Here is a 15813-nt window from a genome sequence, read left to right on the forward strand (position 1 = left end):
CTTTATACTGATTTCTTTTAAGTTAAAGATAGAAGGACTTCACCTTTTCCTAACCCTTAAAAAGATGCAAAGGCTGAAGAGTGCTCATTGCTTAAGAGCTCTGGCTGCTCTTCCAGGAACCTGGGTTTGATTCCCAGCCCTCTCATGATGGCTCACAACCGTGGGTAACTCCAGAGGATCTGACACCCTCTTCGGGCCTCTTAGGCACTTCGTGAATGTGGTGTGCAGACACACATGCAAGCAAAACACCCATAAACATAGAAAATAAGAAAAGAACAGGGAAAGAAAGATTGCAGGACATCGGTTTTTGTTTGTTTGGTTTAATTTGGTTTGGTTTTTTAAAGACAGGGTTTCTCTGTGTAGCCCTGGCTGTCCTGGAACTCACTCTGTAGACCAGACTAGCCTTGAATTCGGAGATCTGCCTGCCTCTGCCTTTCCAGTACTGGGATTAAGAACATGCATCATCATACCTGGCTATTATAGAACATTGTATATGTTGTGGAAGCAAGATACAAAGATCGGTAAAACTTACAGCTACTTCAGAGACATTTTAGGCACTCAAAAATCTTGGGTCACGAGGAAACTGATTGCTCATATTCTCTATGAGATAGTTCTAAAATTGCCATCAACTTTACTGCTCTGCTATGAAATACACAGGTCATGTGTTGTTAGCTTTTTATTGTGGTTATATAAGTAAATGTAAACTTAGAAATTTATTGTAAAGGAGTTCCCAAAGTCTGACATTACCTTTCACAATAGTACTTTTATAGTTAGTAATATAAAATAGTCAGTTTCCTCCCTTGTCAGCCTAAACAAATGTATTTTTATTTCCTCTCTGTTTAAGAGAGTACTGTCAAAAGTTTCATTGTTGCTTAATTTTCAATCATCTGCTTTAACAGGTAAATTCACTATCACTCCAGATTTCTTTCTGTGTCATGTATGTGCCACTTCATAGGTTAGAAAATGTCCTCTTTTGATGTATTTTTAAAGCAGTTATATTAGTAAGGACTGTGTAACTACTGTCCCCAAAGAAACTGAATTCTGCCCTTCATCTTCAGTGTCCAGAAGATCACAGGCTCCTCCTGTCAATCAGCCACCCTTTCTTCATAACTATCAAAAAGAAACAGCAAAGAAATCAGTCAGTAGTGACATTAAAGACATTTTCCTTGCGTCTGTAACATGCGCTGTTGAGTACCATATACACCGTTGATTAGAACTGTTTTTCTTGTAGTTCTTTAGAACACTGGCATCTGTTTGTATTTTTTCTTTTGTTTCGTTTTGTTTTGTTTTGTTTTTCAGCAAAGGCTGGCTTTTTCCTCGGGTCACTAGGTAGCTTTAGCTACCTCTTTTCATGCATCTTGCTTTCGTCCTTCAGGGGCTCTGGACAGCTGAGCTGTGCAAGGAATGCCTATGATGGATGGAAATGGAAATCTGCCTTCCCTGAGCAAAGAGCAGAGAGTGCCCAGAATATGGCCTGGGACTCATCTGGTGGGTTCCAGCACACACCCTCAGCTCCCTCAGCAGGAACATGAGCTCACGTGTTGTTTACCCTGGAATGGCTCTTTTCCTGTTAGAAAGGGTCACCCTGGCCAGGCGGTGGTGGCGCACGCCTTTAATCCCAGCACTCGGGAGGCAGAGGCAGGCGGATCTCTGTGAGTTTGAGGCCAGCCGGGTCTACAAAATGAGTTCCAGGAAAGGCGCAAAGCTACACAGAGAGACCCTGTCTTGAAAAACCAAAAACCAAAAACCAAAAAAAAAAAAAAAACACCCAAAAGGGTCACCCTGAAGCTTGGGGCTGGGGACAGGATACTTTCCCTTACCTGTGTAAACACATCTCTTCTCCAGATATCAGAGCCACAAGGGCAATCATTTAAGGCAGGATTGGTTGGTTGGTTGGTTTAATACACACATACACACACACACACACACACACACACACACACACACACACACACACACACACTATATGTGATATAGATAGGGTTTTGTGGTTGTTTGGACAGACTCTCACTATGTAGCCTAGGTTGGACTTGAACTCTTGCTTCTCCTGCTTACAACCATACATGCCACACCTGGCTGAGGCGAGGCTTTTTCCAGATAATTTGAAAGTTGGTATCCTGGAAAGGGGATCTCTGGGATGATCCTAGTTTATCGATGCTTTGTCTCTGCACCGCCGCTCACTCAGGGATAGCCACACCCGCTGGGATAAGGCTTTGCTGGGGAGCTGCTTGCCAAGAAATTGGCCAGAGCTAGGTATGATTTCACATGCCTGTTATCCAAGCACTGGGGAGGATGAGGCAGGGAGATCACAAGCTCACATCATATTGATTAGCGTGAGTTCAAGGCCAGCCTTGGTAACTTAGCAAGACCCTTTCTCAAAATGAAAACTAAAGATCTGGGGCATCAGGCTTAGGTGTCCAGGTTCTGGATCTCACTCCCCCAACATCGGGGAAGAGTCGGGGAGACTTGGCCTGGAGGCCCTCGCTATGGCCTCTTTCACCTCCGTTACTCACTCTGCTCCTGAGAAAGCCGCCCCTCACCTGGCATGCTCACTTCTTTCTTTGCCGTGTTCGGAGGTGTGGGTTTCATTTGTGGCCTAGGGAGACGTAGAGAGGCCCAGTTGGGGGGTGATCTTTACTACAGCCCACACCCACCTGTGAAGAGGGCGGGACCATTCTGACACCCTCAGCAGCCCTTCCGGGAACTTTGGTATCAGCTCCATAGATCCCGGTCGTCCCTGCCCCACCCTCCCCCTCCACCCCTGCTCTCTTTTCCCTCCAATATTAACATGGAGCAGAGTATTAGATGTGGGAGACTATGGAGAGGAGTGTCACCAGGCATCCGGGTGGGCACCGGGAACGCCAAAATCCCGTTCGGACTATGCAGGCTGGTCTGCCCGCCTCCCCACCCCCGCAGCTGGGGGGAATTGAGCCTGAGAGCGGCTTGCTGTAGGAAGAAGCGCTGACTCTCCTCTCCCAGCTGGGTCCATCTCTCCCGGGGAGGGCTGGAGCATGGCTGGCCAAATCTTGCAGACAGCTGAGGCTCGGAGCAACTCACCAGGGAGAGGGCGGAGCAGGAGGACTGGGTGCCCCGGAAGCGGAAGCGTTTGCGCAAGGCTTCTAGTACCTGAAGGGATGGTAAACACCCGCTTGTGTTGATGGAATTTAGGCCTCTGGGTCAGGAGTGCGGGGAGCTGACTGGGTACTCACCTTCTTGTCTGTGAGGCAGCCAAACACTAAGATGAAGACACCCTGAGGAGAGGGGAGTTAGGGAGCTGGTTAGTGTCGGGGGAGGCTCACTCCCCGCTTCCTCTCCCCACCTTCTATTCTCAGACCCTTTTTCTGATCCATATCCCAAGTCACCGCCTCAGTTTCTGCACCGGTCGGCCCCATTTGGTATTGTGTGTGCACGTGTGCATGCATGTGCTGTCTACATGCTACAGTGTGCACGTGGAGGTCAGAGGACAATGTGAGGGGTTCGGTTCTCTCCTTCCACCATCTAGGGCCCAGGGATCAAACTCAGATTGTCAGGCTTGGCGGCAGGCACCTTTACCTGCTGAGCCATCTCGCTGGCCCTCGAGTGCCTTTCCTAAGATCGGGTTAAGATTCGGCACCGGGGGTTGGAGATTTAGCTCAGTGGTAGAGTGCTTGCCTAGCAAGCCCAAGGCCCTGAGTTCAGTCCTCAGCTCCGGAAAAAACAAAACCAAAACCAACAAACAAAAAAAGATTAGGTACCGATGAAATCTAGACTTTGACACAATCATAAGAAAACCAGAGCGCAGAGAGGTTATATAGTTTGCCCAGAGTTACCCAGCCAGGCAGTGAAGGGATGGGATCTAGATTCAATCCCCTTCTAAAATTCTTGAGCCCAGTGATGGGCAGTGACTTAGACCATCATATATAGCACCCACCCTTGCCACTTACCTGGAAGCTGTTGAGAATGGTGAAGACGTACTGAAAGACGACAGAGCCTTGATCAACTATAACGGCCACACCCAGTGCCCAGGTGAGGCCAAAGATGGGCGTGAGAATAAGCAGGGCCTTAAGCACCCCCATGAGAGCGTGGCGCTTTTCCGAGGGGGGTCCCTCTGACAGAGATGGTCTCAGGAGCTTCAGCACAACGATGACCAGGACCAGCGCGTTCACAGTGACGATGGCCAGCACCGGCTCACTGAAGGCGTGCAGCGTGACTCCGTCTCCACTCAGCAAACATTTCCCCTCCCACAGGTATTTCCCCTGAGGCAAGTAGAGGCCCAGGGTGGCCCCTGCGAACCCCAGTGGGCACAGGTAGCCCAGGATCACCATCAGGGAGAGGACCAAGTACTTGGACAGCTGATGGAAGACAAAGAGCAGTTGGTGAGCCAGCACCAGGGCCTGTGCCAGCATCCAGAAAAAGGTGGCCAGGTAGAAAAAGTGGCACAGGAAAGCGGTGGCTAGGCAGGGAAGGCTGTGGTGCCCCGAAGGAACGAACGGGCTCCCCAGGAAGCACGCGTCTGCGACCAGCAGGCAGATCACCATGTTATACAGGGCCGCGTGGCGGAAGAAGGCGACCTTGTTTCGAACCACCATGCCCCACACCAGCCTGTAAATGACCAGGCACAGGAGCAGCGCCAAGACGGAAGCCCCGACACCCACTTGGCTCAGCAGGTCCAGGGTAGGATTCTCCAGGACGGTGTGCTGGGACATGAGGATGGAAAAAGCAGTGAGATGCCGGCAGAAGCACTGAGTGGCGGTGCTGGCGTTGGCCGCCTGTACCTGGCACCCTTTATCGGACCACCCGCCCTGACCCTGGTGGAGACTGTGGTCCCAGAAGACACAGTGCAGGGTTCCATTCACGTCTGCAAAGTCGATGAGAAGCTCTGCCTTTGTGAAGGCCTGGCCGTCTGCTGTGATGGAGACCACAAGGATCAGCCCGGGAGTGGCATACGGCGTGTTCCACAGCCCTTGTATATAGTGTGAGGGCAGGCGGTGGTCCAGTTTCTGCAGTACTAGGCTAGTAATACTGACATTAGTTCCATTTTCGACCAGCGGGGCCAGTGAATGCCATGGAATCTGTGCCTGCAGGAGGGGCCAGGCCGAGAAGGACATTTGGTAGCCGGAAGGAGAGGTGTGTGGGAGGAGCTGGCTCTGCAGGAACACATTAGATGAGCGGAAGAGGAAAGGATGCCGCTGTGGGCTCAAGCTGTGGACCAGGGTCTCCACGGCCGCCAGGAAATCTGAGCCCATCGAGGGCTCCTGGGCCTGGGCCAGAGTCCACAGGGCGCTGATGTTCCCATCTAGAATCTTGTCTGTGGTTGTCAGGAGATCCTGGAGGGACCAACAGTAAGGAGGCGTGTGATTTGCCAGTCTCCAGCGGCCCCCGCACCTAGACTGCACCCCGCCCCTCCATGGCAAGACCCCGGGCTGGAGAGAAGATGATTACCAGAGGACAGGTCTGTGAGGAGACCATCTAGAGCAGGGGAAGGGGTCACGTCAGCAGCTACTGGGTCCTGTCAGGTTCACGGTCTCCAAACCACACCCAGATCCTCTGCCTAACGCCTCTTCTCCCACTTGCATCCCTCGGGACCTCCCAAGTCCTACAAAGGTCCCTCTTCAACTCCATAACCTGTCCACTTCTGAAAAGCCAGGAATGGTGGCCAGTGGCAAGGGAGGACACTATTCTGAAGTTGAAAGCCACGTGAGGTCTGTGTGGCCATCACTGCAGTTTAGTGGGTAACAGGAAGGGTGTGTGGTATCTTGGGTCTTTTTTTTTTTGAGACAGGGTTTCTCTGTGTAGCCTTGACTGTCCTGGAACTCACTCTGTGCACCAAGTTGGTCTCCAACTCCCAGAGATCCACCTGCCTCTGCCTCCCGAGTTCTGGGATTAAAGGCATGGGCCACCGCCACCTGGCTGCCTGGCAACACCAAGGGCATCTGGGTGTCTTTGTGCCTATTGGGTTATCATGTATGGCGAGTGTATTCGATGATCCCATGCTGTGTGCCCGCGCATGTCTATGAAACTCATGCCTCCACATCCCTCCCTGCCTTCCAATATCAGGCTTTCTTTACTCTCCATGGCTTTGGAGACTGGTCTTTAAGAACAGAAGAAGTAGGAGCCAACACCTAGACTCCAAAGGGCAAGGGATAAAAGAGCCACCCCCAACCCCCAGTTGGCTCCCAGTGCGGCTCCGAGATCTTATGTTGGAAAATATTATTTTAAGGTGTGTTGCTTTTGTTTATGTTGCATTTGTTTAACTCTGTGAAGCTGTGTTACTGTGTAGTGGGTAGCCATTCCAGCTTGGTTCTGGAAGTTCCAACCCCCATTGAGACTCTGGCAACTGTCACGACTACGAGGCGGGGTGAGGGGAGGCGCCTGGGGACCCGAGAGCTGGATGGGCCAGCGCTCTCTCTGGGCACGCTCTCGGTGCCGGGACGCTGACCGGTGCAGATTGACTGTGCAGAGCTCCGGAGAACACTGCTGGACTGCGTTACACCTTCCCCAGACCCTGCGACCTACCCATTACTTAATTTGTGAGTTACGCCATTAAACAAATATCCTTTTAACTACGTGGAGTGGCCAAAATAATTTCTCCAATATTACTGTGCCTGTGTAACACACCTGATGGTCTAATAAAGAGCTGAACAGCCAATGGCGAGGTAGAAGAAAGGACAGTTGGGGCTGGCAGGCAGAGAGAATATAGAGAAAGAGAAATCTGGGAGACGGGGGAGAAGAAGGAGGAAGACTTCAGGCATCAGCCACCCAGCCACCCAGCCACCCAGCTACACAGCCAGACACGGAATAAGAAGGAAAGAAAAGGTATACAGGAATAGAGAAAGGTACAGCCCTGAAGCCAAAGATAGATGGGACAATTTTAAGTTAAGAAAAGCTGGCTAGAAACAAGCCAAGCTAAGGCCGGGCATTCATAACTAAGAATAAACCTCCATGTGTGATTTATTTGGGAGCCGAATGATGGGCCCCCAAAAGAGCAGAAACAAACAACAACAATCTCACCTTCAGGGCACTGTCTGTCAGCTCTGTTCTTGTCTCTGCTACCACACTGGCCAGGAAGGTCACAGTGCGCAGCATTTCTCGTAAGTCAGAGGAGGTGCTGGCCACCCCCACCTGCCCTTGTAGCTCTCTCAGGATACGCGGCACCTCCTCGTCCGGCTTTCCCTGGCCTTCCAGCAGCAGCTGACAGAAAAGACAGTGGGAAATCCTTTCCAAGGAGGAGCCACATCTTCCCCCAACTCAGTCAGCTCCTTGTCCCTCTGCTCCAGAGCCCTCGGAGAAGAAGGGATGGGCAGGTAGAAGGAGCCGACGATGCTGATGTTAAGAGGAGAGACACTACTTGATGGGACTGTTTGAGACAATCACCCACCCACCCCACCCCAGCCCAGTCCCTGGAGGACCCATTCCTTCTTCCTAGGTCTGCTAGGAGTCCAGATCAGAGAGAGGCTGAATGACAGGTAAGCCGACATCAGCAAAGTTTCCTGAATCTGAATCCTAAGGGAAGGAGAAGGAGAGGCATGGAGGGAGGGAGGGAATGCAGGCAGGCAAGTAGGCAGGTAGGTGGACAGACCGGCAGGTGGGCGGGCAGTTAGGTGTGGTTTACTGGGACAGTCATGGAGGTAGCATCTTTACCTGGGCTTCAAGACACAAGCTTAGGATCTTTGCCTCTGTGCAGCTGTTCTGGATGGGCCCCCAGATGCCATCAGACCCACAGAGCCTTTTTACCATGCCCCTCTTATTCACAGGACACGGGGCCTGTGCCACGAAGCCAGCCTTGGTGACATTCCAGGCAACCACTGAGAAGTCCTCGGGGCAGGTAGTGTCTCCATCTGAACAAGGATCAGTGAGGCCTCAGCAGCCACAATATAGCCAGAGCCTTTGTTCTGACCAAAACCTATGCGGGCCTCGATACCTGACTTAGTGGCCCCAAGACAAGGAACAACAAAGGAAGAGACCCCGTGTTCCAAGGACAAGCCACTTAGAGGTCAGCCAAAGGGACCCAGGGCCCACATACCCTGGATGACGGTGATGGAGACAGGAGCCACGAGAGGAGGCAGGTGCGGACTGTGAACGGTACACGTATATGTGGTGTCAGCTGCTGGGCAGCGCTGAACAGTCAGCACCAGGCATTGGGAATCTGATGTATTATACAAGGAGGCTGAGGGAAGAAAGAAGAGAAAAGTGAACCATCACTGGCGGAAGCAGGTCCTAAAATGCCACTTCAGAGTGGTCTTGGAGGACAAAACTGTGAGGAAGAGCTGAATGGGTGTGTCAGCATCCTGCTACTGCATACAGAATTTGGGTTTCACTGAATGTGCCCTATCAGCTCTGGGACTTGGTTTCAACATATTTTAAATACTCGTTCTTGCTAAAAAGAATCATTTTAGTTTGAATTATGCACATATCTATGTATCTTTGTGTGGATATGTGCATGAGCATCAGTGCCCACGGAGTCCAGAAGGGGGGCTTTAAGATCCGCTGGAGCTGGGGTTACTTGTGGTAAGCTACCCGCTACGGATGCTGGGAACTGATCTGGGGTCCTCTGGAAGGGCAGCAAGTGCTTTGGTTGCTAAGCCATCTCTCTAGGCCCAGTGCCCCCCCCCTTTTTAAAAAAGGATTTATTTATTCATGTATCTTATGTATATGAGTGCTCTGTCTTCATGCACACCGGCAGAGGGCACCAGATCCCATTACAGATGATTGTGAACCACCCACCATGTGGTTGCCGGGAATTAACTCGGGACCTCTGAAAAAGCAGTCGAGTGCTTTTAACCACTGAGCCATCCCTCTGGCACCCCAGTTTCCTCCTTTTTAAAAACAGGATGCTATTAAGCTAACCTCGCGGAGTTTACTGCAAGCGTGAAATGGGAGTGTGAGATGGAAGGTTTCTATCAACAGAACAGGGATTGCGCTGATGGGGTGAGAATACTGTTGAACATGGTCACCAACTCCCGTCCTAAACCGTAGCCTGTGCCGCCCAGAGGGACCCGTCACGTCGTTCATCTTTGACGGTCTCCTACCTTGGCTGCCCTCCCCGGGACTCCAGAGAGCAGTGTAGTTCAGTTTTGTGAGCGGTATGCAGCAGCTCAGCTGGAAGCCGGTGGAGGCAGCACAGGAGATGGACAGCTCGTCTGGGAGCCGAACCACGTCTTCCGTCTTCAAGGGCACCTGCACCACCCGATCCAGCCTCCGCCTGAATCCCTGGGCCTCAAAGATGCTCATATACGTACCTGCAGAGACATACCCACTCTGCCTCGCCCAGGTCTGCCTGCAAGCCAGTTCTCCGCCTCTTTCTAAGTCACAGCCCAGGAGCTCCAACTCTTCCCTCCTCTGCGGAGCACCAGGAGCTTACTCCCAGCCAGAAGGTCCCGGGACGGCCCTTTGGGAGGATACTCCCTCCCCAAGGAGAAAGAGATTTCTAAACAAGGCTCTTGGCCTGTCTGTCTTGGCCAGGGCTGATGAACTCTAAGGCGAGTCCTGTCCCCACAGTGCTCCCATGGCATCTAGAGTAGTGATTCTCAATCTGTGGGTCACGACCCCCCTGGGAATTGAATGACCCTTTCACAGGGGTCAACCTAAGACCATCAGAAAACACAGATGAGATTTACATTACAATTCGGAACAAAATTACAGTGATGGCGTTTCGAAGAAAATAATTTTGTGGTGGGGGGGGGGTCACCCTAACACGAGAAACCGTATTAGAGGGCGGCAGCATTAGGAAGGTTGAGGACCACTGCTCTAGACAAGCACCAACCAGTCTTTTCTCAGCTGGAACTGAGTGGTCTCGGTTTTTAACGTCCCCTCGTATTGTGAATCTTCAGCAGGATTTTTTTTTTCCTGAAAAGTAACTCTCAGATTAACTTTTTGGACATGTGCGTGCGTGCGTGCGTGCGTGCGTGCGTGCCTGTGTGTGTGTGTGTGTGTGTGTGTGTGTATGCACACGCACATGCACAAGTATGTTTGCTGTGTGGGTGGGCGTGTGCCACAGCATGTGTGGAGGTCGGGGGACAATCGCAGGTGCAGTCACGTATCTTCCATCTTGTTTGAGGCAGGGTCTCTTTGTTGTTTGATGTTACGTCTTCTGAGCTCTTTTTCCCCCCTCGCTTTCCTTTTTGGAGGTTTCACATAGCCTCAAAGCCACTGTGTACTCAAGGATGATCTTGAACACCTCGCCTTCCTGCGTTCACCTCTCGGATGCTGAGATTATGGGTGTGCACCACCATGCCTGATTTATGAGGTGTTGGGAATTGAACCCATGGCTTCACACCTGCTGGGCAAGCAAGCACTTTACCAACTAGAGCTACATCTGCAGGCCAGGCCAGTCATTTTAACATGTAAAAGAATGCCTGCTTCTCTGTATTTGCTCCTGTTGTGAAATATTATTTTAAGATGTGTTACATTTGTTTATGCTGTGGGATAGTTGTTTAATGATGTAAAGATGTGTTGCATTTGTGTTTTTTTCTAAATGTTTGATTTTTAAAAAAAGATTTATTTGTTTATTATGTATACAGTGTGCTGTCTGCACATGTCCCTGCAGGCCAGAAGAGGGCGCCAGCTCTCATTACAGATGGTTGTGAGCCACCATGTGGTTGCTGGGAATTGAACTCAGGTCCTCTGAAAGCCACCAGTGCTCCTAACCCCTGAGCCACCTCTTCAGCCCTTATGTTGCATTTGTTTAACTCTGTGAAGCTGTGTTACTTTACCTGTCTAAAACACATGGTTAGTCTAATAAAGACCTGAACAGCCAATAGCGAGGCAGGAGAGAGAGAACTAGGCGGGGCTGGCAGGCAGAGAGAATAAATAGGAGGGGAAATCTAGGCTTGAGGGAAGAGGAGGAGTAAGCAAGAAAAGAAAAAGGAGAGGAGGACGCCAGGGGCCAGCCACCCAGCCAACTACAGATAAGAAGGAAAAAAGACATGCAGAATGAAGAAAGGTAAAAAGCCCAGAGGCAAAACAAAGTTAAAGAGAAACGAGATAATTTAAGTTAGAAAAAGCTGGCTAGAAACAAGCCAAGCTAAGGCCGGGCATTCATAAGTAATAAGCCTCTGTGTATTTATTTGGGAGCTGGGCGGCCAGCCCCCAAAGAGTAATCACAAAAAAAAAAAAAAAAAAAAAAAAAAAAAGCCTGTTGTGCCTGCAGCACACCATTCCCATTCCCAAGACAGAGGCAAGTGACGTCATCATCCCATCATCCCCTTTGTTTGTGTTTTTAACCTCTTCATATATCAGGACAACTTTGGGTTTTTTTGTGAAGCCGAGAAAAGGTCTTAGAAACCCCAGACTACAATGCAAACAGTTAGCTGTGGTACAGAATGTTTCCTCACTATGAGAGTCTCTCTGCCTTTGCTTCCCCAGCAAATGGAAGGATGGAAAAGGTTCAGAAGAGGTGAGCGGGGGGGGGGGGGGGGGGGGGGGGGGGGGGGGGGGGGGGGGGGGGGGGGGAGAAGAGGAAGAAAGAGGAAGGAGGAGAAAGAAGTAGGTGGCGTATGCCTGTAACCTCAGCACTCAGGAGGCTGAGGCAGGAGGATTGCTGTGAGTTTGAGGCTACAGGATGGGCTACAGAGTGAGACTCTGTCTCAAAAATCCCGTGGGCGGAAAGGAGAGAGGAGACAGTTGAGGGCTACCTGTCCAGTAACGGGATAAGCTGGTGACGCGAAGGCCAGCCTGGCCCTGAGTGGACATCTGGAACACATTTGTCCCTGGCCGTAGGAAGATGCGTTTGTGGTTGTGTGGGTGCTGCAAGTACCACCTCAGGTTGGTGGCCTCCGCTGTCTTGAGAATGAGGTTCAGGGTGTCCCGAGGCAGCTGGGAGTCCAGGGTTAGGTCTGCAGAAACTATGGGGAAGTAAGAGACAGGGCCTTGGCTAGCAATTCCTCTTCTTCATCTCCTGAGGCCTGCCTCTCCACACCCCTCCGGCGCATCTTCCTTCCTGGCCATGCAAGGGTGACTGCTCCACCTCAGCCTAGTAGACCCTCCCGCTGAGAACTGAAATGCCAAGCTCTCTGGCTCACAACTTTCACTTTCCAGAGATTTGGGGCTGCTTCAGGGAAGCCCTGCCCCACCATATGTCTTCAGAGCTGCTTTCTTTTCCTTTTCCTTTTTGTAATATGAATTTTAAAAGGTCTTATAATAAAAAACCCAGAGCCAGATATCAGAGAAGCGGAACAGCCAGCCACTAGCTTACCTCTATGAAATCCTCAGCCTCAGGAGAGCGAGTTCCTGTTTCCTCATGCCTTGTACACCTTTCTGTGTCCTGCCATATTACTTCCCGGGAGGATTAAAGGCATCTGTCACCACTGCCTGGTTCTGTTTCTCTCATGTAGCCCAGTGTGGCCAAGAGCTCACAGAAATCCAGATGGATCTCTGCCTCCTGAGTGATAGGATTAAAGATGTGTGCCACCACTGCCTGACCCCCTATGTCTAATTTAATGGCTGGCTCTGTCCTCTGATCCCCAGGTAAGCTTTATTGGGGTACACAATATATCACCACACTTTTTTTTTTTCTGTGTAACAGCCCTGGCTGTCCTGGAACTCACTCTATAGACCAGGCTGGCTTCTAACTCCCAGAGATCCACCTGCCTCTGCCTCCTGAGTGCTGGGATTAAAGGTGTACACCACTGCTGCCCGGCCCAGAGCAACTTTCTTTAGTCTCATTTTTCAAGTCCCAAGCTCAGGTCTTTCTTCTTTCTATTTATTATCCTCAGTCAGAGGAGTAGCTGGGCTTGGACTAGCTGCCAGAAACATAGGTCTAAAGAAAAAGCACAAACAAACAAAAAACCCCAACAACCCAGAACAATTTGGAGATGCTAGTTTCCAAGTTCCCAATCCCTTCTTACCAGGTGGCAGCGACTGGCAGTAGCCAGGAGCAGGACCGTGGAAACTGCGGCATCTACAGAGATCGCTTTCCGATCTGACGTCGCTGTAGCAGGTAGGATAAAGGGAGCAAAGCCTAGCATTCCACCGGTAGCCAGGGAGGCAAAAGCAGAGCCGAGTCCCATCCTGTTTGACGCGACACTCTGTGACGGAGGCAGACAGACTGAGAAAGTGAGGCTGTGGGACCAGCCAGTGTCTGATTCCTGGGAGGTCTCAGGGCGGGCTGACACTAATCTCCAAGTCCCAGGAGATCAGTCCCACCCACCCAGCCATCCAGGACTCCGAGCAGCAGACCATGCTGAACAAGGACACCCCGGCGAAGTTCCCCCACACTCTGCCTGCCCCTTGTACCCTCTGCTCAAGTTAGAACACTGAGGCATGAACAGGAGGGGAGGGGTCTGTCCGGAAAGGAGATGAGGAAGAAACTGGACCAGGGAGAATTAATCCAGCTGCAACCCGCGGGAAATAGGGAGAGCTCGCTGTATCTTGGGCAAGCTGGTTAGCTAGTGAGCTGGGAGTCTGTGTACTGTTCCCAAGGAGCCCCGTTACCGGCCAGCTGCTACCTGTTGTAAGGCCAAGGGCGGTAAGCATTCTTGGGCGAAGGAATGTCCAGGCGGCTGGAAGAGTCAAGTTCTTAGGGAGCTGCTGTGGCTGGGTCCTGTTTGGAAACCCCAGCTGGACGTAGCTGGAGACCAGCGCTGATTCTATAGATGCAAAAGGGCAGCAGAGAAGAGGCGGCGAGGCCCCAGTGAGGCCCCCTTGGCCTTTCCGTACTCAGCTGGATGTCTCTGGGGACGCAAGCAGATGTCGTTTCCCAGAGCCTGCCTAGGTACACACAGGGTGCAGGACAGCCACGACTCCTGCTTAGCAGAGGTGCGTTCTGGTCCATGTCATCATCGCAAAGGTGCACATGTGTCCCCAGGCCTCCCACCTAAAGGCTGGTGTAGGACCTGTCTGCCCCCGCCCCCCAGAGTCTGTCCTCTCTCTGCCCACCTCGCTGCCCCCCCTCCTGTTCTTCTTTTCCTCTTCCTTACCCCCACTCCCCACCAGCCCCTCCACTCACCCCCTACTCCATTGTTTGGGTTCAGTTGCTGCCCAGAATTCCCTGCTGATGGTTTGAGTTCCTGCAAAGAGACAAGAGGAGAGAGATCTGAGGAGAGGAGAGCCTGGTCCCGAGTTCCTCCCAGCCCACCCCAGGGGCAGCCTGGCTATGCCGCTATGACTTAGTCTCTTAGAAACTTTTTTTAGGCTAGAGGCCAAATGTAAATATCTGGAGGGAGAAAAGGCCTTCAGAAGATGGGGGGACAAAGACACAATCCCAGGGACCCTGACAGGACCATCAGTCCCATCTGAAACCAGGAACCAGGCACACCCTGGGAGTCAACATGCTTTGCTTAGCTGCTTCCTGAATTTACCTGTCCCTGGGCCTCTAGGCTAATTGAGATGGCTGGGTCCAGAGCTCCCACAGGGAGGCAAGGGGCCTGTGAATCAACCCACTCTTTCCTCTCAAAATCTCATGTGCACAATGCGTCTCTAAACCAGGTGGCAGCACACACTTGCAATCCCAGCACCCAGGAGGCTGAAGCAGGACTTGTAGCAAGTTCAAGGTCAGCCTGGGCTACATAGTGTGTTCCAGACCAGCTTGGGCTACAGAATGAACGTTTATCTCAAAAAACAAACAAACAAACAACAACCACTCCCAAAATATAAATAATAAAACCAGAAGGAGACCAGGTATGGTGGCTCATGCCTGTAATCCCAGCACTTAAGATAATGAGGCAGGAACATCGTTTAAGCTCAAGAGTTCAAGACCAGCCTAGGCAACAAAGCACACACACACACACACACACACACACACACACACACTAAAAACAAGAAAAAAAAACTTGGTGGATCCATAAATACGAATATAATATAAACAGATAAGACTCAGAGAAAGCTACTGATAGGAATTTAGAGCTGGGAACTGCAATAGATTTGGAGTCGTAGATAAGTCAAGAATGATATCCATGCCTTCCTTGGAGGAAACATTACAGAATACAAGCCCAGGCTCTACCACTGCCTCCCAGACTTTCTCCCGTCTATGCCAATAAGCTTCCAGCCTGCAAAGGTTTTCTTTTCGGTTCATTATAAACTGCCAGTCTGGCCAGAAGAGCCTTTGTCCAAAGTGCAGCAGGTGCCACGGGACTTCGTAGGGTCTCAGACAAAAACATGGGCGTGTCCCGTCACCCTGGGCAGGAAGACTGGCTTCTTTGGGGGGTCTTGCAAGCTGGTTCCTTCCCTCCACCTGTCCTCTCGTCCCACACCTTGTGGTCCCTCGCAGTCTGAGGCTCTGGTTGTGGCCTCTGCAGATGTCCCCGGCCGGGGTCGTCATCCCAGTACTTACTGACTGGACTGTGGGGACAAACGTTGACTCCAACTCCAGCCGGAGAAGAGTCATGGCCAGGAGCAGCTGGGAGAGAGCTAGAGAGGCCATGGCTTGATGGAGCAGTCCCTAAAAGCCCTCCAGCTGTCCCATGATGCAAATTTCCCCCTGCCCCCCCCTCCCCCCCGCCCCGAGCTGGCAGGGCTGGCACAGGAGGAAGGGAAGGAAAGGGTAGAGAGATCCAGGCTGAAGTGACAGAGCAATCACCACAGCCTGCGATGCAGTCAAATATGTTTCCAGGTCACTGGGCCACCTGGACCCCACATGGCTCTGTGAGAGGAGTGTGCCTGGATTCCCCTGGGCTCTAGACCAAGGAGGAGGGGATACAGTGTGGTGGTAATCTAATTGTACTGAAATATTATTTTGATTGTATGTTAATAAATAAAGTTGCTCGGGGGTCAGAGCTATTAGAGCCATAGCAAGAGTGTGGCGGTGGTGGCACACCTTTAATCCCATAGATCTCTGTGTGTTCAGGGATACAGCCAGCATTGGAGACATATGCCTTTAAGACCTGGAGGCTGTACATT

General features: G+C 51.4%; 1 protein-coding gene across 1 annotated transcript; it reads right to left on the reverse strand.

Annotated features, from left to right (window-relative positions):
- Positions 1–663: 663 nt before the first annotated feature.
- On the reverse strand, positions 664–15337 carry Adgrf3 (adhesion G protein-coupled receptor F3). The gene is made up of 14 exons (XM_028874292.2): positions 15248–15337; positions 13925–13985; positions 13425–13565; positions 12825–13004; positions 11613–11822; positions 9009–9218; positions 8003–8146; positions 7621–7817; positions 6991–7170; positions 3924–5306; positions 3210–3251; positions 3058–3126; positions 2541–2596; positions 664–1110 (listed from the first exon to the last, which is right to left on the reverse strand). Exons 1-14 carry the CDS (start codon positions 15335–15337, stop codon positions 1086–1088), a joined length of 2988 nt encoding a protein of 995 aa, XP_028730125.1. The 3' UTR covers positions 664–1085.
- Positions 15338–15813: the final 476 nt, after the last annotated feature.

Source organism: Peromyscus leucopus, chromosome 22, assembly GCF_004664715.2.
Source record: "Peromyscus leucopus breed LL Stock chromosome 22, UCI_PerLeu_2.1, whole genome shotgun sequence".
Lineage (NCBI taxonomy): Eukaryota > Metazoa > Chordata > Mammalia > Rodentia > Cricetidae > Peromyscus > Peromyscus leucopus.